At 41.0% G+C, this 26,228-nt stretch overlaps 1 protein-coding gene across 4 annotated transcripts in view; it reads left to right on the top strand.

Annotated features, from left to right (window-relative positions):
* Positions 1-22,245, top strand: part of LOC128623005 (NACHT, LRR and PYD domains-containing protein 12-like) — a 34,696-nt gene extending 12,451 nt beyond the window's left edge. Inside the window, exons 4-11 of one of the 4 annotated variants that reach the window (XM_053649837.1) lie at positions 5,688-5,741; positions 5,879-7,663; positions 12,967-13,161; positions 16,855-17,028; positions 18,156-18,329; positions 18,832-19,005; positions 19,737-19,910; positions 20,799-22,245. In XM_053649837.1, coding sequence (XP_053505812.1) covers positions 5,688-5,741; positions 5,879-7,663; positions 12,967-13,161; positions 16,855-17,028; positions 18,156-18,329; positions 18,832-19,005; positions 19,737-19,910; positions 20,799-20,805 — 2,737 coding nt within the window. In that variant the 3' untranslated portion in view covers positions 20,806-22,245. Of the gene's footprint in view, positions 1-5,687; positions 5,742-5,878; positions 7,664-12,966; positions 13,162-16,854; positions 17,029-17,934; positions 18,330-18,831; positions 19,006-19,736; positions 19,911-20,798 lie in introns of those variants that run through there. The other 3 variants (XM_053649838.1, XM_053649840.1, XM_053649839.1) reach the window with 3 other exon arrangements.
* The last annotated feature ends 3,983 nt before the right edge of the window (positions 22,246-26,228 follow it).

The following is a 26,228-nucleotide window of genomic DNA, read 5'->3' as shown; positions in this document are numbered from 1 at the left end:
CATTTTCCAACAAGCAGCCTTTCTAGAGCGCAGATTGTCATTATACCAGGGAGCAGAGCCGGCGAATGTGACCATATGTGACCTTAGAGGAGCAAAAGAGTCAAGATTAGAGCAGAATTTAACTGCAGAACTTTCTCCTCCAGCGATGAGGGATGCAGATCGCTTAAGGTGGGAACAACAGAATTGGAGAAAACTGTCTGATCCATAGACTTCCACTTCCGGAAGGTTACTGTTCGGATGGTAGGCTCACTTGGATGATACAGTTCCAGGTTAAAGAAGACAGCTGAATGATCAGACAGTCCAATGTCAACAGATGAAAACTGCGATACAAACGATCCGTTTGCAATCACGAGATCCAGCGTATGGCCCTTGTTATGAGTTGGGTCAGTTACAAACTGTGTGAAGTTAAAACAATCAGTTAGCGACAGAAATTCCTTAGCCGCCACAGAGTCACTCCGATCCACATGAATGTTAAAATCTCCCACAATTAGAATTCTGTCAAACTTCATTCTCAACACTGACAGGAAGTCAGCAAACTCTGACATAAAAGCTGCATGTGTCTTAGCCTTAGGTGGTTTATAGACTGTAGCGATGATTGTAGATATAGGAGCGGAAATACTCAAGACCAGGCATTCAAATGATGAAAACTTGGGAACGGACACAGAGCTTATGCTGAACTTCAGGTTGTAAACCACAATAATGCCTCCGCCTCTGCCAGATAACCTCGAGAGATCTAATACTCCAAAGCCCGCTGGAGAGATCTGGTTAAACAGGAGCCCATTTTCTTTATGCCAGGTTTCAGTTAAAAACAACAAGTCCAGCTTTTTATAGTAAGTAAGTAAGTAAGTAAGTAAAATTTATTTATATAGCACGTTTCACACAGCAAAGCTGACCAAAGTGCTGCACAGAGTAAGGAAAGTAACATAGAAACAGAATTAGACCAAATAAAAACAGACAATGGACAATAGAAAAAAATGATTAAAAATTTGTTTAAATAATTAAAAATTTGATCAAAAAGCCTGGCAGAAGAGAGAAGTTTTAAGCATATTTTTAAAAGTGGTAATAGAAGGTGCAAGGCGGATGTCCAGTGGCAGTTGATTCTATAGTCGGGGGGCAGCAACAGCAAAAGCTCTAACCCCCTTTGTTTTTAACCGGGAACGAGGGACATGCAAAAGAAACCTATCAGAAGATCTTAGACATCTGTTTGATGAATGTGGTTTAAGAAGATCCACGAGATAGGAAGGAGATTGATTATTAAGAGTTTTAAAAACAAACATCAGAATCTTAAACTGAATCCTAAAACGGACTGGGAGCCAGTGAAGCGATGCTAAAATTGGGGTGACACGATCAAACTTCTTTGCCCTGGTCAACAGCCTTGCAGCTGCATTCTGAACCATCTGAAGACGAGCCAGAGATGATTGAGGAAGACCCAAGTATAATGAATTACAGTAATCTAAGCGAGAAGTAATAAAAGCATGAATAACCTTCTCCAAATCCTGGAAAGACAAAAATGTTTTGAGTTTCGAAATAATCCGTAGTTGATAAAAACTAGTCTTAACGACCGAATTTATCTGCTTGGTTAAGCATAATTCTGAGTCCAGAATGAAGCCAAGGTTCTGAACCTGGGAAGAAATTGAGGGAAAGTGATTATGGAGCTCGTTAATGAGACCATCTGTCAATCTCAGGGGGCCAAAAACAATTATTTCAGTTTTGTCTTCATTAAGTCGGAGGAAATTATTTGTCAACCATTTTCTAATGTCATCCAGACAGTCCAGCAATGGCTGAATGGAGTCACCAGCTTTTAAAGGAATGTACAACTGGGTATCATTAGCATATAAATGAAAAGAGACATTGTGAGCCCTAATAATATTCCCCAACGGCCGCATATATAAATTAAAAAGAAGTGGGCCCAGAATGGAGCCTTGAGGAACACCACTAATAATAGGACTAGAAGAAGAGCAGAAATTACCCAACGCTACCGAGAAAGACCTGTCCTCAAGATATGAGCTGAGCCATTGTAGGGAGGTGCCCTTGATACCAAACAGATGCTCTAAGCGCCAGAGAAGTATGTTATGGTCTACAGTACCAAAGGCAGCTGTAAGATCTAATAGCATCAACACAGTATTTTTACCAGCATCCACTGTGAGTAAAATGTCATTGGACACTTTTAACAAAGCAGACTCCGTGCTATGAAAAGCAGTGAAACCAGATTGTAAAGGTTCAAATAACATAGCTGAGTTTAAAAATAGGAGCAATTGAGATTGTACCACTTTCTCTAGCAGCTTTGACAGAAACGGTAGCTTAGAGACAGGCCGATAATTATTAAGGCAACCTTCATCCAAACCCTGTTTCTTAAGCAAAGGTTGAACAATAGCATGCTTAAAACAATTTGGGACCACCCCTGCATCCAAAGAAGAATTTATCAACACTTGGATACTGGGGCCAATTTCAGAAAAGGTTGCTTTCATAAGCACAGCGGGAACAACATCAAGTGGCGTGCATGATATTTTCATCTGGTTAACCAGATCACAGTTCCTTTAGAGAAACGTGTTCAAATTGATCAAATGAAACCGGTAAAGCCAGTGAACTCAGGAACAGGTCTGATAAATGCAAAGTGAAGGAAAAACGAATAGTAATTACTTTATCAGCAAAAAACTTTTGGTCTATGACAGTGTGCAGCAATTAAGTCAGAGAAATACCTAGACCTAGCTGACTTTGCTGCACTCTGAAACTTAAACAAACAATCTTTAAAGATCTGAAAGGACACAGTTAACTGATCACGCTTCTATCTCCGCTCAGCTCTACGACAAGCCTGTCTGAGAGAACGAGTATTATCATCCAGCCAGTAATAAGATTTACGATTTGGTTGTTTCAGTTTAAAAGGGGCAATGGAGTCTAAAATATTGGAGTAAAATGAGTATAATAAGGCAATCAAATCAGGCCCAGAAGAAGACTCTGCAGCACTCAAGATAGATGTTTCAACAGCATTAGCTAGAAAACTTTCACTAAACTGAGAGGCAGTGAGTGAATTAATACAGTGAGAATAATATCCTGAAGGCCTAGTCATAAGGCAGAGTTGGCAGCAGGGACCTTAAAAACAATGGGTTTGTGATCAGAGAAGGAAGCATCTTCAATATTAACCTTATCAACAGCGGTTCCATATGACAATATAAGGTCTAGTGTATGACCAAGGACATGAGTTGCCTGATTTATGTGTTGAATAAAACCAAAGAAATCCAAGATATTACAAAATTCAGTAACCAAGGGTCGACCAGGGCAGCAGACATGCACATTAAAATCACCCAATAATAACAAATGATCATACAATGGAACAATAGAAGTTAAAAAATCACAAAAATCACTTAAAAAGGCACTGTCCGGGTTAGGTGGCCTATAGATCAAAGCACAGAATAGCGTGGAAGAGGTCGACTCTTAACACAACACACTGCACCTCAAACGACGAGTAAATCCCAACAGAAACTCTCCGAATGTTCAGTGACTGTTTAAAAACCATAGCAACCCCACCGCCCTTACCAGAAGGCCTTGCAGTACTAATAAAACAACAGTTCGGTGGACAGAGTTCCTCGAAGACGGTTGACTCACCAGGACTAATCCAGGTCTCCGTCAGGAATCAAATATCCAGGTTATGTCTGGTAGAAAAGTCATTTAAAATGAAAGTTTTGTTGCACATGGACCGAGCGTTAACCAGGGCCATCTTCATAGGAGACTGAGGTAGCGAGGTCCGATCCGGTGAAAGGAATTCCAGTTGTCGGAGATTTAAACAGTTCACTCTTCTCTGACGAATCCGTAATCATGGAGGAGCAGAACAATTAGATGAGTGCAGGAAGTCCGAGAAAATAGGCAGATGAAAAACATATCTGTAATCCCATGACCGTCGTGTCAAGTGGAGCCCTTCCAAGCTTAAGGGAAACTCAATCGATTATATGGAGGAAGCGATTGTCCGTCTGATTCTCACCCGAACACCAGCATGATTCCCTCTCTTCCTGCGGCGCTTCCTTAGAGGAGGAAAGCAGCAAGGTAGCCGGCGAGCGCACTCCACCGCGGGTCGGCTGGACGAGGATTGAAAACGAGAATACAGAGTAGGACAACATCGCAGTTGAGCTCCCATACAGCTTCTGATGTTAAGCAAAGCTTGTCGATTGTAGGACAACACTGAATCTACATGATGCCAGTGTGACACGATACACAGTAAAAACAGCAGAGATGCCAGATGAACAGACATAACAGATACAACAAACTGTAATACACGGGAAAGATAAGAGAGACGGCATGCCGACAGGGACACTGGCGCCATCTTGACTCTGACCTTTGAGTCAAGAAAATCAGATAAAAGCAGCGCCTTGTTATTCACGGACCGCACATTGAATAATGCGGCATAAGCCTGGCTCTGAAGCGGAGACGACAGTGGTTTAACCTCCACATGGGGAGCCGATATTAAATTACTGTGATCAACACCAGTATGGAGCAGTTTGTTGGTCTTACGTCGACAGGTAGGGACAAAGATGTCAGGAGAGGATGAGACGATGGATATATTGTTTAGGACGTAGCAATCCAGTGTCTCGGCTGATTCTGTAAGAGTCTCTGGCTAGGCAATAAGAGCTCTGTTTTAAATTTAAAAGCTGGCGTGTAGTGTACCTTAGGGCCATGGTCATTGAGTGCACACTCACAAGGCCAAGGCGTTGAAACTCCGTAGCGCACTGGGAGCACAAAGTCGTACAATCCACACATGCAGCCGAACCGAGGCGTTGATTCCGCATTGCACGCTGCAGGTTATTCCAGGTGGAGCACAGAAATAAAAACAATAGTCCAAAATATATAAAATGGCACCACCACATCGCAATCCTAACGGCACTAAAAACAATATAACTTAAAAAAACTCGCAGTTATTTAATACAACATGACTTAAAATAACAAACGAAAACAAACAAAACAGTAACAGGAGCGGCAGCAAAACGTGCCAGCGTCCCCTGTCAACCAAAACTGGAAATGATCTCAACTCAAAAACACTCAAACTCACTTCATTCTCAAAAACACTTCATTCATTGAGCAATTTCTTTCACTTGAGTAAACTATTCAGTCTATCTAGGGTTGGCAGCCATCCACACCTTATAAACAGGATTGTCCTGTAATGAAAAGAAAAATGCTGCATCCTTTGTTGAGTTAATATGTGACATGATTTGTCACGCTTTTTTATACCCATCGTTTCATACATACACTAAGTCTACACAGTGGTGAGAATAATAATAGTGAATAAAATCAAACCAGTTTCATAAAAAATAGCAGAGAATCAGAATCTAAATCAGTGGTATGGGACAGAGAATAACAGACACACACTGTGCACGTCAACATCATCATTGTCCTGGCTATGGAGTCTGTGGTTCTGAAAAACGTCTTCCAAAATAAGTTTTTATACAAAATTGTGTTTGTATTTATCTCTGTTTAGAAAACATTACCTGTTCATTCAAATTGATTTGTTACACTATTTACAGCCTTCAGGAAATAACCTAGAACACCTAGAATTTAAACAGGGCCAGATAAGCACTGTGTTTTCTGAAGGTTAATGCACTTAAAAATAATTATTGTAGCAAAATTAAGGTAAAGGTTTAGACGATAGTGTTTAAGTGATGGAAGTTATCTTCTTTAACAGCCACAGTTTTTGTTCACAGTGTTCCACAGAGAGCAGGAGACAGAATAGAAAAGAACATCATCACAGATACAGGGTAAGATCAGAACCAACAACATGACTGTGACACTGACACATAAACCTCTCTGCTGTTATTAACTACAGAGTGATTAGAGTATAGATAATAGTTCGACCCCATATCTCACCACATCTTCCTACTTCACCATCTCACAGGCACGACCCAGAATCTGCTGCTGTGAATGAATTCCAGAAAAAGTTGAAATTAAATCTGATGAAGAAGTTTGAGTGTTTGAATGGAGTGATAATAAACCTGGGAAACCAAACACTCCTGAATGAGATCTACACAGAGCTCTACATCACAGAGGGAGACAGTGGAGAAGTCAATAAAGAACATGAGGTGAGACAGATCGAGGCAGCATCCAGGAGAACAACAACAGAGGAAACACCAATCAAATGCAATGACATCTTTAAGCCCTTATCTGAACAAGACAAACCCATCAGAACTGTGCTGACAAAGGGAGTCGCTGGCATCGGAAAAACAGTCTCTGTGCAGAAGTTCATTCTGGACTGGGCTGAAGGGAAAGCAAATCAGGACATCCACCTCATATTTCCACTTCCTTTCAGAGAGCTGAATCTGATGAAGGACCAGAAACTGAGTCTGATGGAGCTCCTTCATGTCTGTTTTAATGAAACAAAAGAAACAGAAATGTCCAGTTTGGAAAAGGTTCTGTTCATTTTTGACGGATTGGACGAGTATCGTTTTCCTCTAGATTTCCAGAACACAGTGAGAGTGTGTGATGTAACTGAATCAGCATCAGTGCATGTGCTGTTGATAAACCTGATCAAAGGGAATCTGCTTCCCTCTGCTCTCATCTGGATCACCTCCCGACCAGCAGCAGCTGATCAAATCCCCTCTGAGTGTGTCCATCGAGTCACAGAGGTACGAGGGTTCAATGACCCACAGAAGGAGGAGTACTTCAGGAAGAGGATCAGTGATCAGAGCCTGGCCAATGACATCATCACACACCTGAAGTCATTAAGAAGCCTCTACATCATGTGTCACATCCCAGTCTTCTGCTGGATTTCAGCCACTGTTCTAGAGAGAATGTTGGGTGAAGCAGAGAGTGGAGAGATCCCCAAGACTCTGACTCAAATGTACACACACTTCCTCATCATTCAGACAAACATCATAAGAGTAAAGTACTCAAAGAAGCAGGAGAGTGATGAAGAAATGTTTCTTAAACTGGGACAACTGGCTTTTCAGCAGCTGAAGAAAGGGAACCTGATCTTCTATGAGGAAGACCTGAGAGAGTGTGGTATTGATGTGAGAGAAGCGGCAGTGTACTCAGGTGTGTGCACGCAGATCTTCAGAGAGGAGTTTGGGCTTCACCAGAGTAAAGTGTACTGCTTTGTTCATCTGAGCATTCAGGAGCACCTCGCAGCTCTGTATGTGCACCTGACATTCATGATGGAAAAGAGAAATGTTCTTAATCATAATCAGGTCTCTAAATGGTGGATGGAAAAAATGACAATCTCAGATGTACACTATAGTGCTGTAGATCAGACTTTACAAAGTCAGACTGGACATCTGGATCTTTTCCTTCGCTTTCTTCTGGGTCTCTCACTGAAGTCCAATCAGAAACTCTTACATGCATTTGTACCACAGACAGGAAGTAGCTCCCAGAGCAAAGAGGAAACAGTTCAGTACATTAAGATGAAGATCAGTGAAGATCTTCCTCCAGAGAAATCCATCAATCTGTTCCACTGTCTGAATGAACTGGGTGATAATTCTCTAGTGGAGGAAATCCAACACTACCTGAAATCTGGAAAACAAAGTGAACTCTCTTCTTCACAGTGGTCTGCTCTGGTGTTTGTGTTACTGACATCAGCACAGGATCTGGAAGAATTTGACCTGAGTAAATATATCAGTACAGATAAGATAACAGAAACTGTTCTTCTGAAGATGATGCCTGTGATTGCAGCCTCCAGAAAAGCAATGTAAGTAAAGCTGAATATAACTGTTCTACTGTTACATTGTTAGAACGAGAAAAACTTTAACAAATATTTACTTTGGGAAATAGATAAATTAGATAATAAAAACTGCATAAACAAATGATTAAGACTGAAGAGCAGGTATTAAATATGTGGAAGTCAGCTGATTTCATTTGCGTAAAAATACAGAAGTCTTGAAGTTACTTCAATGACTTAGTATCTTGAAATAATTAAAAAGGTTCTTTAAATTATGATTTATTATTGCCACAGTAATGCTGGTTTTATGTTGGATATTTGGAAATCTTGTGTTTTTATTTACAAAAACCTTAGCAATATCACTCTCACAACTAGAATCTTTAATTTTATCTTTGTAGTTTGAAGATTTTTTTCTTCATGTTTTTCTACAAAATTTCTGTTATACATGAAGTGGAATTATACAGACACATGGTATATATAACTATCTTTATTGTTGTAATACAAAATTACAGAGAAACACAATAAGTAGCCTACCGGTAACAAGGCACAGGTGAGAATCATCACGCGTTAACTGCCAGTTTCCTCCTCTCTGTCCGCATCCGACGCTCAACCACGCCCCCACTGCCACAGCAGTATTCTGTTGTACAGGACTGTATCACTTACTCTATATATTTTACCAGAATTCATGTTTTGGTGTCATTTTCCCTTTTTCACCCGAACACTACAATACCCAGAATGCAGTACACCAATACATAATTCAACCATTGGGAATCCCTACTGTGATGAACCAATATTATATATATTTACACATGTGCAGCAGCACTTCAAATCAGAGGATTATAAAAGAGATTTGAAAGTGGAGTTTCTGGGTCTTCCACTGGAGAAGATGATAAAGAAAACAGAGAATCTGTCTGTATTTAGTAAAAAACAGAGCAGAGAAGCTCCATGGTCAGAACAAAAGGAAAGTAACTGAAATAGGAGAACTTGTTAATATCTGTTAGCAGGTGGGCTAACCCTACTTGATTTACCCATGTAACTACTAGTAAGATGACTAGTAAGGTCAATAATGCAAAGGTAAATAATCATGTAACATTGCTAGCTAACATTATGGTCGCTGTTTGTGTTGTTGCTAACTCAAGTTACTTGTCTCAGTGTAATTGTGAAAGATCTACAGCTGCTCTCTTCCTCCTGTTGTTCTTCTCTCTGGTGCAGTTCTTCTTCTGTATATTCTGTCTCGAACATGTATGGATGGAGGTCACTGTGTAACACTAAATCAAAATATCCTCATTCACTGAGTCATTTCTCTCTCTTCAGTAAACCATTCGCTCCAGCACAATAATTTATATACAAAGCTACGTAACTGATTATTAGCAGTAGTCCGCTAACTATCTCACTTCCCTGAATATATCATTATCTAGTGAGTACCACCCCATTTCTCCATTCTCCCTCCATATCCCCCCTTCTCCCCCATTCTTCTCCCACTGAATGATCTTAAGGGCCGTTTCTGAACATTTGGGGACCCTAAGCGACAACTTCGTCAGGGGCCACCACCTATACCAATCATATTATTATATATGACAGAATGAATAGAAATCTATATCCTCAACGAGTGAACTCTCTAAACAAGTCAATTAGAAGAAAGAACGAAAGAAATAAAGCAGTAAAAATTGTACCTGCATCACGTTTATCAAAAAGCTTTTACTTGTCACATACACGGATCAGCCATAATATTAAAACCACCTGCCTAACATTGTGTAGGTCCCCCTTGTTTCAGCAAAACAGCTCTGACCCGTTGAGGCATGGACTCCACAAGACCTCTGAAGCTGTGCTGGGGTATCTCGCACCAAGACGTTAGCAGCAGGTCCTTTAAGGGCATTTTCAGACCTGTTGATCTGTGCTTTGTTCCAAAACGGGGACTTAAACTGTTGTATTTTGTCCTTGGCTCGTCTAGCTTTCACAAGGCAACATTTCAAACTGTACCAAAATGTGTTTATACAAGTCACATGTGAGTAAACTGTCCACTCATTGGTCAGATTGCACCTGTTTTTGTTCCGGGTTTCCGCTCATAACGGTCGTCCATCAAGATACCAGCTCCGCAAGCTTATGGTGGCTTTCTTTTTAGCTGTAGTTATTATAATCTAACAATTGTGTGATTAAAGCTCATCTCCTTGAGACTCTCGCTAAACACCTTGTAAACCTCTGTGTTTTTATGTGTTTTTGAAAGTTGTTTGGTCTAACAAACATGTTTGTTAGACCAAATTTCATTGAGACATTTTACCTCGTCTTTGGTCCAATTTAAAGATTCAGACTGTGAGCCATTAGCAAAACAAACGCTTTTTACATAATGTAGTTCACATCATGCATTGTTATATAGGATGGTTCATTGGTTTGTTGGTTCGAATTCAGTGTGTCAAATTAGCACCTGCCAAATGAGGGCGAATTGTTGGCAGAGTATTTCATTATTATTATTTTACTTTAAACGCTCTAAGGCCATAAACTAAGCTAAGCTAATTGCCGCTTGCGCTTTTGCCGCAGATAGGTGGCAGCCATGGCAAAGAGCACACACTGCTTCTTCTTCATCTTATAGGATATGATGCATATATACACTGGATGATTTTATATACAAACACTCTCCCTACAGAATGTTTTATTTTAGTGGCAAGGAAACTGGTTTGTTGTCAAAAATGGAATGCTCGTTGCGCCACATATGTTGCTATGGCAACCAGTAGTAGGAACGCCTACTGGCGATATCATAGTACAGCGACTAGCAGCAATAAAATCACTGTATGTGTGAATGCACCTTCACTCAATCTCATTTTTATGGGCGACAACTGAAAGCACAGAGACTTTGTCTAATTACATGCAGGTGAGAATTACCAGCCACTCTGGCAGATGGACGACAAAGTTAATTTCAGACCCTGGTCGGATTATTTTCTCACAACAATGTTTAGGTAGGTGGTACGTGTCAAAATAACATCCACATGAATGCCGGGACCCAAGGTTTTTCAGGAGAACATTGTCCAGAGTATCACACTGCCTTCACCTGCTTGCTTTCTTCCCACAATGCATCCTGGTGCCATCTCCAGGTAAGTGACACACACGCACCCGGCCTTCTACTCGATGTAAAAGAAAGCCTGATTCATCAGACCAGTCCAACTCCTTCCATTGCTCCATGGTCCAGTTCTGATGCTCACATGTTCATTGTAGGTGCTTTCAGCGGTGGACAGGGGTCAGCATGGGGACTCTGACTGGTCTGCAGCTACGTAGCCCCATACGCAGCAAGCTGTGATACACTGTGTGTTCTGACACCTTTCTGTCACAGCCAGCTTTAACTTTTTCAGCAATTTGTGCTATGGTAGCTCTTCTGTGGGATCGGACCAGACGGGCTAGCCTTCGCTCCCCACATGCATCAGTGAGCTTTGGGCACCCATGATCCTGTTGTCGGTTCACAGGTTGTCCTTCCTTGTACCACTTTTGGTACTTTTACCATTTTTACTAACCACTACATACCGGGAACACCCCACAAGACCTGGAGATGCTCTGACCCAGTCATCTGGCCATCACAATTTGACCCTTGTCAAAATCACTCAGATCCTTACACTTGCCCATTTTTCCTGCTTCCAACACATCAACTTCGAGAACTAACTGTTCACCTGCTGCCTAATATATCCCACCCCTTGACAGGTGCCATTATGACGAAGTAATCAATGTTATTCACTTCACCTGTCAGTACTTTTAAAGGTATGACTGATTGGTGTACATTACAGCACAGTGAAATTCGTTTCTTCACATATCCCAGCTTGTTAGGAAGTTGGGGTCAGAGCACAGGGTCAGCCATGATACGGTGCCCCTGGAGCAGAGAGGGTTAGGGGTCTTGCTCAAGTGCCCTACAGTGGCAGATGGCAGCTTGGTGCGAACACTGACAGTGCCCAAAAATATTTCCTAATAGCACCTGAAAATGATTGTCACCTGCTTTCATAACAACTCCCAGAATTCCACACCACAACCAAACACCTGCATTGAACTCCATTTCCCAGTAGCACAACGGACTACAAACTCCACCACATGATCAGTCACATGACCCACTTCCCAGATCACGTCCACCTGATTACTAACTCAGCATTGAGAGTGCCTCTGTTACTAGTTAGACTAAGAGTCTTTCTTTTGTGGTGATTTTTTTAGTTTATTGTGTTCAGGAAAACTCAGTACATAAGATAAAAATGTATGAAATAAGAGCAACATGCCATATCCTCCTCATGGGAAGTCTGAGGTAAAAGGAACTAAGTGATTCACTCTGCTCTTTAGCCGCTCGGACATGATCATCACCTGCCGCCTGCTCCACAGTAAACTGTACAGTTTGAGTTGTATTCATTGTCAGGGACAGGACTGTATCCCGTTCTCATACCTGTACCTCCACAGACTCTTGTGTTTCACTGAGAATTTGTGTTGAAGACATTTATTAAGAACCGAGTGACTGAGTTTCCGTAACCAGGGCAACAATGACGTTGACATGCAAGCTCACACTGCACATGTACATTCTCTTCCTGCTATTTCTTGTGAAATTGGTTTCATTTTATTCACTATTATGTTTCTCACCACTGTGGAGACTTAGTGTATGTATGAAACGATGTGTACGAGAATACGGGACAAATCACATCCTGTATTTACTCAGTAATTTTATTTTTCAATACAGGACAATTCCATATTATACAGGATGAGTGTAAACCCTACTCTAGATACTAGCTAGTTAGCTGTAGTTATCTATTAACTATTGTGCAAGAAAGTGCACAAATTGACTAACACTAATGAATTAATATTATTTATTATTATATTATATAAAATATAATAATATTATATATTATTTTTTTTACTGGTTTGGGGTGTTTTTTTTTTTTCTTTTTGTGTATTTGCCTAATTTAGTACCTAGCGTATAGGAGGAAACAGCCCTGGGGATGTTTACAACAGATGTATCGATGGTTAAGATTTTAGATGTTGGCTGGAGTGTCCCCTTAAGCATATTGTCTAACTCAGGGGTGTCCAGTCTTATCTGGAAAGGGCCGGTGTGGGTGCAAGTTTTCATTCCAACCAAGCAGGAGCCACGCCTGATTCCACCTGTTTAATCAGTTGAGCTTGGCTTTCAGTAGTCTCTTCTACTTGGTTGGAATGAAAACCTGCACCCACACTGGCCCTTTCCTGATAAGACTGGACACCCCTGGTCTAACTGGGGTACTTTTAGCATTTATGAAAACGAGAAGGTTCAGTGGGAGCTTTAAGGACCTGTTTGATAATTTGCACTGGTGTTAGTTCATTACGTATTATTTTATTTCCTTCAGTATCAGGTGTGATTCACTTGGAGTGAGAAGTTGGTCAGCTCTGGTCTCAGCACTCAGCTCAGAAACCTCCAATCTGAGAGAACTGCATCTGACTGTGAAAACACTGGATCTGTATGGGGTTAAACTAGGAGACTCAGGAGTGAAGAGTCTCTGTGCTGTACTGGAGAATCCTCACTGTAAAGTGGAGACACTGAGGTAAGATCATCTCTCTGAAAGTCACAATAACTCACTAAAAGCAGCAGTTGTATACAGTGTTGTTTTTCACCTGAAATGTCCTGTAACAGTACAACATGCAGAACAAATAGATTAATCATTAAGTGATGATAATTTCTCTCCAGAATAATTCATGCTTTAAATAAATAAATAAATGTACTTACAGTTAGATACATGTGCATTAAAAATAGAGATAAACAGAGATCCTTCTACAAAACCTGACTCATTACTTTTAAAGCCAGCAATACTTTAAGAAGCTGCATTGAGTGACGTTGCTCAGTAACATTTCTGCGTGGTGTGTATCCGTGTAACAGACTAGTTCAATAAAGAGTTTAGCTTCTCTGAAACAGACTCCACACCGTGTCTTTTCCCCCTGACTCTCGTACACTGTAATCAGAGGATATAATAAGATGAAATGTGTTTCAGTTTGTGTTAACACTGGAGCACGCTGTCAGAATGGAGATTGGACTCATCTGAGAGATGAAGAACAGAACTGCAATTGGTTGAGGAGTGCATGGGGCAACGCCAAAACAAAGTCATTTTAACTGTGATAAAAACAAAATGATGTCTTTGTCTGTACACGTCATCTTTAATCACAGGAATTAGAGTAGGCCTGGTTTCCTTTTTTCACTCAAAATCTGAAGACTTTCTGAGTGAATTTATTTAATAAAAATCTGATGGGGCAGTGGTCCATTCTGACTATTTCTTCTGTTAAAATCATCAGTTGAATAAAATTATTTTAAATATCACCACAACCAAATAATAATCCGACAGTTATAATGGTTCTTCTAATAGATTTAAAAGAATACTTAACTGAAACAGTTTGGGTGATTTATTGGTTTCTTCTGAAACAATATTTTGTCCTAATATCAGTGGTTAGATATTCCCACAGCAGTACAAACATCTCTCATTTTATCAGCCTATTTTCTGTATCCAGTTTCATGTTGTGATTTTCTGTTAGGTGTGTGTGTGTGTGTGTGTGTGTGTGTGTGCATGAGTGTGCGCTACATAAACAAGTGCAAATGAAGAAACCTCTTGAGTGATAGACTTTCAGCACATTGGCCAAAGTTTTTTTGAGCGACTGCTGGCTTTTGAGTTTTATTTTCAAAGCTGTGCCCACCCTGTTTTACCCAGGCCCACCCTCTATTCAATTTCTGGCCTCGCCACTGAACAGTGGTAATGTTTTGGTCAGAAAGGTAAGAAATTTTTTGTAAATAATATAATTAGCTGTGTTTGATAGTAAGCGAGCTAACGTTACGCTAACTGCTATGTGTAAATACATACAGAACAATAATTTAGTACACCATAATGATTAAAGAAATGATTTTATAAAAGTGGGACTATACCTCTACAGACACACAATGGTTGGTGACAGCTGAATTTGTGACTTTGAATACCTGTGTGAATGCGGTGCCAAAAGAGTGATGTCATCTCAGTGAATCAAATCTTTTCTAAACATTCATTTACTGGCCCTTTCTGTAAATTACATCATTACACCAGTACGTGTGAAAAGTGATCGTCTTTTTGGGTGTTGTGACAAGTTGAATCATTTACTCAACTGCTTTGTTAAAACACTGAGACAACACACGGCCCGCTTTGCTTTGCCAAATTAGGGCTGGACGTCATGGTGCACATGTGGCCGAGGTCACATCTGTACACTTTTCAACCCATTGCTCTGCTCCCGCAAGTTCTAGCGAGAGTTCGCCAAGACAGTCTACGTCTGCTGCTAGTAGCACCTTATTGGCCAGCTCGAATATGGTTCTCAGAGATAATATCCCTGCTAGATTGCACTCCTTGGGAGATTCCCATTTGCAGGGATCCACTGTAGACCCAGTGAACTGCGCAATAGCTACAGTCCTGGAGTTCTTACAAGAACGTTTCTCAGCGGGGTGGGCTCCTTCTACAATCAGGGTTTACGTGGCCGCCATTTTGGCCAGCCATGCCCCTGTTGATGGAGCCTCTGTGGGGCAACATTCTCTAACTTCGAGGGATATGCATGGTGTCAGGCGGCTGCGGCCCATCTGCAGGCCGCGCATACCTTCCTGGGACCTTTCTGTGGTCCTGGAAGGTCTGTCAGGTGCCCCATTTGAGCCCTTAGAGTCAGCCTCTGAGAAGCTTCTGACTCTAAAGGTAGCTCTTCTGCTGGCCCTGACATCTCTCAAGCGAGTAGGAGATCTACAAGCTCTTTCTGTTGCCTCTTCCTGCCTTGACTTTGCCCCTGGATTACCATGGCCTTCCTGTATCCTATGCCGGATTATATTCCTAAAGTGCCCACATCAGCTGCCCACCCTGTGGTGCTGCAGGCTTTCTGCCCTCCTCCATTCACCACAGTGGAACAAGAGATAATGCACCTGCTGTGTCCAGTAAGGGCTCTCTGTACTTACGTCCACCGCTCCGGCCAGTGGCGTAAGTCAGAGCAGCTGCTGGTCTTCTTTGGCAGCGACAGGAAAAGTGATGCTGTGTCAAAGCAGCGCATCTCTAATTGAATAGTGGAAGTAATCTCTATTGCTTATGAGGCACGCGGTCTCGCTGTATCTCTGGGCATAAGGGCTCATTCCACTAGGGCGGTCGCCTCAGCGAAGGCTTTGTCCAAAGTGGTATCCATACAGGATGTGTGTGCTGCAGCAGGGTGGTCTACGCCACACACATTCATTCGTTATTACAGCCTGGATATTCATTCCACCCCGGGCTCGAGTGTCTTGCAGTGACCCTCGGGCTTGTGTCTTTTTGAACAGGCCGTACCCTCGGTGTGACGGAGTGGGTATTCTCGTTTCCATAGTGTTAAGCTAAACGCAACGTCGAAGTTTCCATTGAAAGGGAACGTCTGGGTTACGCATGTAACCCTGTTCCCTGAGAAGGTTACGAGACGTTGCGTAGCTTTGTCATAACAGGGCAGGCCTGTGAATTGCGTCTCTGCTTCAGATAATAGAGGCTGATGGCGCGGTTCACAGGTGCCATGTTTATATCACGCGACGTGCTTAATTGTCACATCCCCTGATCATGGCAAGTCTATAAATAGGCATGATTTTACACAAGTTTCAGATGCTGGTCGCGCATGAGAGGCGCTCCCATATTGTTATGCTAAACACAACGTCTTGTTTCCTTCTAAGGGAACAGGGTAACCCAGATGTTTTTCCTGCTCAAACCAGATTTTACCATTTTTTTTTATTTAATTTTGTCAACTATATAACCTGCAGATTTTTTTTCATTTACAGGAAATAAGAAGTCGTCCTGCAGGATAGATAAGGTTCTTGGGAACTTTATTTTATTTCTGCAGGAGGTGAGCAGCAGTCCTTCAGGAATGATAAAATCCTGCAGGAGTTTTCCCTTGTGCAGCAATTGTGCTGGAAATTCCTGCATGTTTCTATTGTACTGCTCCATCCTAAACCCTATAGGAAAATCCTGCACAGTTTGTCAATGTGTCCTGCAGGATTTCATCATTCCAGGATTCCAGCAAACATCCTGCAGAAAAATGAAAATCCTGCAGGATTCCTGTAGAGTTTTTTTAAGGGAGCCACTGAACAGTGGTAATGTTTTGGTCAGTGATAATTATATCTTGTGATTGGTCGAGAGATCAGAAAGTCCAACATGAAAGACACATCATCATCATAGCAAGTAAACCAAGATAAAAAAAAAATCTGTTGATGAAGAGTGTGCCATTGTGTCTCTCTACAGGTTGCGTGATTGTGGGGTCTCAGATGAAGGCTGTGCTGCTCTGACTTCAGCTCTGAGATCAAACCCCTCACACCTGAGAGATCTGGATCTGTCCTTTAATAATGTAGGAGACTCAGGAGTGAAGAGTCTCTCTGTTGTACTGGAGAATCCTCTCTGTAAACTGGAGATACTGAGGTAAGATCATCTCTCTGAGAGTCACATGACCTGCTCCTCAGTAAAACACATTCTCTAATAGTGAGACTGAAGCAGAAGTTTTAGGTTCATCATCAATGTCCTGAGGAGGAAGATTATTTATTTTCACTGGACACTGATGATTTGTCACAGAGTCTGTGGGTCAGATGTACGTATGTGAGAAGCTGCAGCACAAAACGTGACTTGATGCAACTGCAATGTGTCTGAAATTACTGTGAAATTTACTAAAACATTGTAACTAATCACACAAACTGCACCTGGGACACAAACTAAATGCACTGTGTGTGAACTGCAGGGTTTAAAAGCAGCAGTGAAATAGAAATTATCTCAAAAATAGTGTTTGGAAACTAAAATCAGAAGTTAATGCCATAGGACTGAAAAAGTGAACAGTTAAATAAATCAAATTAGATTTTTAAATAAAAACGAAAAAGTGAGGTAAAGGCACTTAAAAAAATTTCAATCTACAGCAACAGTCCTTTTGTTGATGTTTTTATTGTTCTTAAAGCTGAAATAGTGTTTATTCTGTCAGTGAATGTTTGTTCAGTACGTCTCTGTCTAGTTGCTATGAACAGGATTGCCAGACCTGTGTTCCAGAAGCAGCTCAATAGACAATCAGTATTAAAACCATGTGGTTTTCCTCAATAGTTCTTTCATTAAGGTCCTACAATGGTCTCATATTATTCCACATTTTGTGATAAATAAAGAATGTCTATGAGTAAACCCACTGACTCAAATACATTCATATAGTAACACAGAGCTGAAGTTGAGAACAGGATCAATAGGTGTGTGTATGAGAGGAGATCACAGTGCATGTTCACTACTGTATGTTTTAATATACAGATATCATTAAAATAATGTATGTAAAAATGTCCAAACTCCAATCCACAGCCAAAGAAATCAATCCACGCTGGTGAGTCAAAAGTAGCTCAATTCCTCATTAAAACCGGGGACCTGGCAACCGCTTCAACAACACACATGGTGTTAATTTACACCTGGTTTCGAGAGGAGGACAAAATAACATGTAAAACTGATGACGGCTAATCTCACAATCTTTATTAAATTGAGCAGAATATATAACAGTTACAGTGTGTCATTGTGTCTCTCTACAGGTTGCATGGTTGTGGTGTATCAGATGAAGGCTGTGCTGCTCTGACTTCAGCTCTGAGATCAAACCCCTCACACCTGAGAGACCTGAATCTGTCCTATAATAATGTAGGAGACTCAGGAGTGAAGAGTCTCTCTGCTGTACTGGAGAATCCTCTCTGTAAACTGGAGACACTGAGGTAAGATCAACTCTCTGAGAGTCACATGACCTGCTCCTCAGTAAGACACATTCTCTAATAGTGAGACTGAAGCAGAAGTTTTAGGTTCATCATCAATGACCCGAGGAGGAAGATTATTTATTTTTATTTAACAATAAATTATCAGCGAGTAATCTGGTAATCTGGTTAATCCTCTTCAGAATTAATGTTTTATACTTTTATAATTTATCCATTGTATCTTTTAATTCATGACAGTGTTTGTTTTTCATGATGATTCAGACTTTTACTTCCTTCATTCTGTAATAATATAAATATATAGAGAGATATTAGATGACAGGAACTTAATATAACACTCGGTATGATCATTTTAATTACACTGTTAATTATAATAAACAGGTGATATTAAATCCTCATGTCATTCTGAATAATAAAATCATTTTACAAACATATCATCTTTAAAATAATTCTTAAACGAAGAGAAAAAATCTGTTGATGAAGAGTGTGTCATTGTGTCTCTGTACAGGTTGTGTGATTGTGGTGTCTCAGATGAAGGCTGTGCTGCTCTGACTTCAGCTCTGAGATCAAACCCCTCACACCTGAGAGAACTGAATCTGTCCTATAATAATGTAGGAGACTCAGGAGTGAAGAGTCTCTCTGCTGTACTGGAGAATCCTCTCTGTAAACTGGAGACACTATGGTAAGATCATATTTTAAATCATTAATAATAAAACATGTTCTAATCTTCTGATTACGGACAGTCTGATCTTCTCAAGAAAGATCTGTTCATGTGAACGCTGATTTAAAAAGAGATTTTAAAAATATTTATCGGTTTCTTCTGAAACAATATTTTGTCCAACGTCTTAACCATTGATCTACCACTTGTTTAAGCAGCGTGTTTTTCCCGCTCAGAGCAGATCTACTATTTAATTATTTTTGTAGACTACATAACCTGCAGATTTTTTTCAATTAAATGAAATAAGAAGTCGTCCTGCAGGATAGATGAAGTACTTGGGAACTTTATTTTATTTCTGCAGGAGGTGAGCAGCAGTCCTTCAGGAATTATAAAATCCTGCAGGAGTTTTCGCTTGTGCAACGAGTGTGCTGGAAATTCCTGCATGTTTCTATTGTACTGCTCCATCCTAAACCCTATAGGAAAATCCTGCACAGTTTGTCAATGTGTCCTGCAGGATTTCATCATTCCAGGATTCCAGCAAACATCCTGCACAGAAATGAAAATCCTGCAGGATTCCTGTAGAGTTTTTTAAGGGAGCCACTGAACAGTGATAATGTTTTGGTCAGTGATAATTATATCTTGTGATTGGTCAAGAGAGAGCAGAAAGTCCAACATGAAAGACGTAACATCATCATAGCAAGTAAACCAAGATAAAAATCTGTTGATGAAGAGTGTGTCATTGTGTCTCTGTACAGGTTGTATAATTGTGGTGTATCAGATGAAGGCTGTGCTGCTCTGACTTCAGCTCTGAGATCAAACCCCTCACACCTGAGAGACCTGAATCTGTCCTATAATAATGTAGCAGACTCAGGAGTGAAGAGTCTCTCTGCTCTTAAGTATGATAAACATTGCAAACTACAGACACTGTGGTGAGTCATGACCTTTTTAGATAAATTGTGGAAAAAAAAAAAAAATTTAACCTTGCATGTACATTTATCTTTAGTTCCAATAAATATCAGATTACCAGGTTAGGAAATAAAACCAGTTTTAGAAATGTCACTATATTCTATTTAATCAAATTTTTTCTAACAATTGGCTTTATTGCTGTTTTGTGTTCAGTAAAGTGTGTTGATTTAAAATTCATGTGAAGGTAGAAGACAGGGAGTCAGCCAGAGTCTACAAAATATCACAAACGAGTGCATGAGAGTGATTGTAAATGAACACCTGGTCTCCTTGTGACAGCCTGCTATCTCTGACTTCATACTGCTGCTTTTGTCTGAACAAGATGATCTCTGCTTTTCCCTGTTTCTGATAAGCAGCACACTTTCTTCTCAACTCTCATTAAAGCTAATTAAAAAGATTATATTTTATGCCACAGATATTTGATTTAAGCAGCCACTTTACTCACTCTGACACTTCTTCCAGCACCCTACCTCCACACTGTGTCTTCTGTCTTTCCTGTAACATTCACCTCGGCTTCTTCTTAAAGTCTGCACTTAAATATAAATGTAGAACAAGAGCTAAATGACACAGTAGTGTTCATTATTTAAAAAACTCCAAAGCCTGTGATTGGATAAGAGCAGTGATGTGATGGGTAGATATCTGCTCATTTTCCTGTTAGAACTTGTGGAAGTTCTCATTTGTTCTCGCTAAATGTTATAACACAGATGTTAGTAAGAATGAAGAAATGTAGAATGATTAATTATAAACAGGAGATGATGATGTTTCTCTTGGAGCAGAGATGATTACATGTTGATTCTGAAGTACCACAGTCCAGTTTGTGGTTATTAATTCACATGTTTTTCTTTTATATTCAGGATTTGATGAACAACTGTGGATAGGAACAGTGGACAGGAAATGTCCAAATGTCCAGAAAATGGACAGGAACAGTTTCAAGACATTGGTGGAATTCTGACTTGACAGGATTGGCATCTGAGGAGTTTATCTGAGTTGTTTATCTGTGGAAGCCTGTAGGAGACTCCCTACAGGTCACATTCATCACTTTGTCCTTTGGTTAATTAGTGTAGCAGTGCTGTTTTACTAAATATCAACACTCTTGGAACACTGCTTATCCAATCAAATTAATGGACCAGAACTAACTATTGTATAATATAGTTTTAATGGTTTATGTGATTTTTTCTGTGTTTATGTGAATAATATTTGTTTAGTAATTTTAATATGTTTTAATATCTTTACAAATTGACGTGGCAAACAATTTTTTCAGCCTAAGTCAAAAAACTTCAGAGACAGAGCGTTAGTAGATGTCAAAAGTAATTAAACTTTATTGAAACAATAAAGTGAGACAGTCTGCAGAAAGTCTAAATTATACGAACACACACAGCCCTTTTTATACCTTTCTCCACAGTGTACTCATCTTAGGTGTGGTTTTGCCTTTTCTCATTAAAAACAGACTTTCTTCGCCACAATGAATTATTCATGTCTATGTAATCTTAAATTTGTGTAGCATGTGCAGTTAGTTATTTTTCTTGAAAAGGTTTTATGAGGACAAGATTTCTTTTAAAAAAAGGTTTCATTCAGACAGTCTTTGTTTTTTTTTTCTCTCTGACCAACACTCCCTACTTATGTCTCAATGAGTTTCTGTCTGTTTTTATCTGCTGTCCTAGCTGATATCTACCTCCCTTCCTGAGGCCCTCTCCTAACTCCTTAATTGGTATTGGGCCTCAAGTTTATTTACTTACAAAAGACATTTCAGCAAATATCTAATGCCGGTTTATTGCTGTGCAGAAAAGTGCAGGCTGATACAGAAGAACAATTATTGCACAGTGTTACGCCACCGCCGGCATATGGCGCTGCGGCACGGCGTCTAAATGGACACGTGACTTTGTGTTGGTTTGTTCGCGTCCTGCTTAGACATTGACCTACGTTTGAGTAAGTCTTTGATTTGCCCCAGGTGTCCATGCTTTAGTTTGATTATGTTGACTATTTAAACCCCTCGGTGACTGCCCACTTCGTGCAGTATTATATGTTGTAACGTTCAGCGAGTATAGCTATAGCACCGTGTGTGAATGCAGTAGCTAATGCGTGTAGCATGCTAGCGGTCTCATGTCTCTGTTCTGTTCTCGAGTGATGCCTAAACTATAGTCCCATGTTTACTCCAGTTGATCTTATTCAGTATAGACCGCGTTCCCTGTGTTTGTTTATTTGTTTGATTGTTTATTACAAAAGACAGCGCTCCTGCGCCTACTTGCTGATTACACAGCCCCGTGTGTATCGTTACATACAGTAAGACACAGAATTCATCTAACTCGATATACACTTAGGATATTAGGAGTGCGGACGAGGACGCCGGGTGGTGAGATCGCATACGGCGGTGGACGACTGCACTGGGAAAAAAAACCCCACACACCTCCTGGGAAACCCATTCATTCATCATTCATCAGCATGAGATCTGCACTAAGGTTATGTCATGAAACCGGTTGTTCAGATTATCAACTCAATTCGAGCAAAGTCCAAACAGCACAGATGTTTCAAACTCTTTCTTGATGAAGTTTCTGCAGAGTATGGTGATCTCCTTCACACCGAACTCAGATGGTTGAGTAGGAGTAAGACACTTCAGTGCTTTATTTCCTTGCTGAGTTATTAATCTCCAAAAGCATATACAGCTGAAATCTCAGCAACATTCACAACATTTCTGGAGTCTGGTAGACCTAGAAAACTACGAGAACATTCACCAAGCTGCCCTCAAAGCATCTGCTTTATTTGGATCTACATACGTTTGTGAAGCAGTGTTTTCTGATATGAATGTGATCAAATCTAAATTCAGAACAAGACTGACAGATGAACATTTAAATGATTGCGTAAGAGTGAACCTAAGTGCATACACACCAGCATATACCTCTATTGTGGAATCAATGCAGTGTCAGTCAACTCATTAACTGTAAATAAGTGTGAATGCACTTTATTTATTATTATTATTATTTTATTTATTTTATTTGTATAGCGCTTTTTACAATAGACATTGTCTCAAAGCAGCTTTACAGAAATATCAACATGGTATACAGATATTAAAGGTGCAAATTTATCCCAACTGAGCAAGCCACTGAGTGGCGACGGTGGCAAGGAAAAACTCCCTAAGATGTTTTAAGAGGAAGAAACCTTGAGAGGAACCCGACTCAGAAGGGAACCCATCCTCATCTGGGTAACAACAGATAGTGTGAAAAAGTTCATTATGGATTTATATGAAGTCTGTATGGCCTTAGGAGCAGCCGTAGTCCCAGCAGTCTGGAATTAGAGAAGATTTGAGCTCCATCCAGAGGCAGAAAGGATCTGGATCTCTAGTATCTCCATAAATTCATGTGGGGCTCAGCGAAAGGAGAGAGGGAGAAAAAAGATTATTATGACTGCGAAGTAGTAGAACAGAATCTAGTCAGGGTAGGCTTGAGTAAACAAATACGTTTTAAGCCTAGACTTAAACACTGAGACTGTGTCTGAGTCCCGAACACTAATAGGAAGACTGTTCCATAACTGTGGGGCTCTATAAGAGAAAGCTCTTCCCCCTGCTGTAGCCTTCACTATTCGAGGTACCGTCAAATAGCCTGCATCTTTTGATCTAAGTAGGCGTGGCGGATTATATAAAACCAAAAGGTCGCTTAGATATTGTGGCGCGAGACCATTTAGTGCTTTATAGGTTAATAAAAGTATTTTATAGTTAATGCGAGATTTTACTGGGAGCCAATGCAGTATTGATAATATCGGTGTGATATGGTCGTACCTTCTAGTTCTAGTTAGGACTCTAGCAGCTGCATTCTGGACTAACTGGAGCTTATTTATATTCCTACTGGAACATCCAGACAGTAAGGCATTACAGTAATCTAATCTAGAGGTGACGAATGCATGAACTAGTATTTCCGCATCATGTAGTGACAATATGTTTCTTATTTTAGAAATATTTCTGAGATGAAAGAAGGCTATCCTAGTAATATTATCTACATGAGCATCAAATGATAGGCTGGAGTCAATAATCACTCCAAGGTCTTTAACTGCTGCACATGATGAAACAGAAAGACCATCCAGAGTAACCATGTGATCAGAAAGATTACTTCTAGCTACACGTGGGCCTAATAAAAGTATTTCTGTTTTATCAGAATTAAGTAGAAGGAAGTTAGTTAACATCCAATGTCTAATGTCCTTTACACAATCCTCAGCTTTACTAAGCTTCTGTCTGTCCTCTGGCTTCGCTGAAACATACAACTGTGTATCATCAGCATAACAGTGGAAGCTAATTCCATGTTTACGAATAATTTGACCTAGGGGTAGCATATATAAAGTAAAGAGCAGTGGGCCTAAAACAGAACCCTGTGGAACTCCAAAAGTAACCTCAGTACGCATGGAGAATTCACCATTTACATCTACGAACTGATAACGATCGGTCAGATAAGACCTGAGCCAGGAGAGGACTGTTCCCTTAATACCAACAACATTTTCTAATCTATCAAGGAGAATAGTGTGATCTATAGTATCAAAAGCTGCACTAAGGTCGAGTAACACAAGCAGAGAGACACAACCCTGATCGTAGGTCAGTAGAAGGTCATTTACTACTTTAACTAATGCTGTCTCTGTGCTATGATGAGGTCTAAACCCTGACTGATACATTTCATGAATGTTATTCCTATCTAAGTACGAGCATAACTGCTTCGCTACAACCTTTTCTAAAATCTTAGAGATGAAGGGGGCACTTCCTGTCATACTTTGAACTTTCATTAATGTATATATGTAAACAATCATATAGTTATGTGTAACTATAACAACGTGTGCTGTATTCTTTGATTCTGTTTTCTCCTCTGACTCTTTCAGGTGAATATATTTGTTAATTTGAGAGTTATGATACATTATGTGAAAGATATAAGTATTGTATGACATGAGTAGATCTCAGCCAATTTCATTAAAAAAAAAAATAGCTCTCAAATTGAAAAAAGGTTGGAGACCCCTGATCTAAATAAAGTAGATGTTATGGAACGAGACTTGGACAGGAAGTAAGCGCAGGAGGGAAGTCTTTATTTGATACTGAAGCAGAGGTCATGGAACGGAAACACTAATTGAACTAAGGCCTGAACACTCTTAACTAGGGCATGACATGAACACTCAACTATGGCATGACTTGAACACACAACTATGGCATGGCATGAATACTCAACTATGGCATGGCATGAACACACAACTATGGCATGACTTGAACACACAACTATGGCATGGCATGAATACTCAACTATGGCATGGCATGAACACACAACTATGGCATGACATGAACACTCAACTTGCTTGGCTTGGTGTTGCTTTGCTGCAACTCTTTAGCTTTGTCGCTCTTAGTCCAGTCTTGGTTCATGTGGGTAGATTCAGTTTAGTTCAGGTTAATGTCGCGTGACGTGCTCAGCAACACGAGGGGTTTAAATAACTAGTCACCACTCTCTTAATTGCTGACAGCCGGCAACACTTGACACAGTGGTAGTGTCCATGCGCATCTCAAGCATGTGCACGTGCATGCCCTGAAGCCGCTCGTGCACGTTGTTGCTTCAGCGCCCTCTGCTGGCGCTATCGTGACAGAACACCCCTCCAAAGGCGCTCTTCCTGGAGCGCCAAAACCCCACTCCAAGGGTGGTCCTGGGCCCCTGTGTAATCGGTCTCTTGATGTCTTGGAAAACAGGGCAGCCTCCGCTGAGCAGCAGACAGGCGGAGCACCACCCCCAGCGGGACTGAAGCTCGGGGCAGCGCCTCCAGCAGGACTGGAAGGCTGGGTGGCGTCCCCAGCGGGACTAGAAGGCTGGGTGGCGTCCCCAGTGGGACTAGAAGGCTGGTTGACTTCCTCTGCGAAGCAGGAAAGCAGAGAGACGTCCTCCTCAGCGCAGGTAAAGAGAGCACTGTACTCTGTGGGGCAGGCGAACGGAATACCGTCCTCCGCGGAGTAGTCAAACAGAACGGCGTAGTCAGCGGTGCAGGAAGGCAGAGGGACGTCCTCTGCGGGGCTGGACAGCAGGACAGCTTCCTCGGCTGGGCAGGGCAGCGGGACAGCCTCCTCAGCTGGGCTGGACAGCGGGACAGCTTCCTCGGCTGGGCTGGACAGCGGGACAGCTTCCTCGGCAGATGAGACCTCCCCGTAGGTCTCTGGCCGGAGCTCCGAGGTCGCCATGTTGACTTCAGACAGGGGCCCCAAGGTTGCCCTGTTAACCTCGGGCAGGAGCTCCACAGCTGAGACCTCCCCGTAGGTCTCAAGCTGGAGCTCTGAGGCCACC

This window comes from Ictalurus furcatus, chromosome 19 (assembly GCF_023375685.1).
Source record: "Ictalurus furcatus strain D&B chromosome 19, Billie_1.0, whole genome shotgun sequence".
NCBI classification, from domain to species: Eukaryota; Metazoa; Chordata; class Actinopteri; order Siluriformes; family Ictaluridae; genus Ictalurus; species Ictalurus furcatus.
Note: the sequence above shows the minus strand (reverse complement) of the source record. Positions and strands in the feature narration are given on the sequence as shown.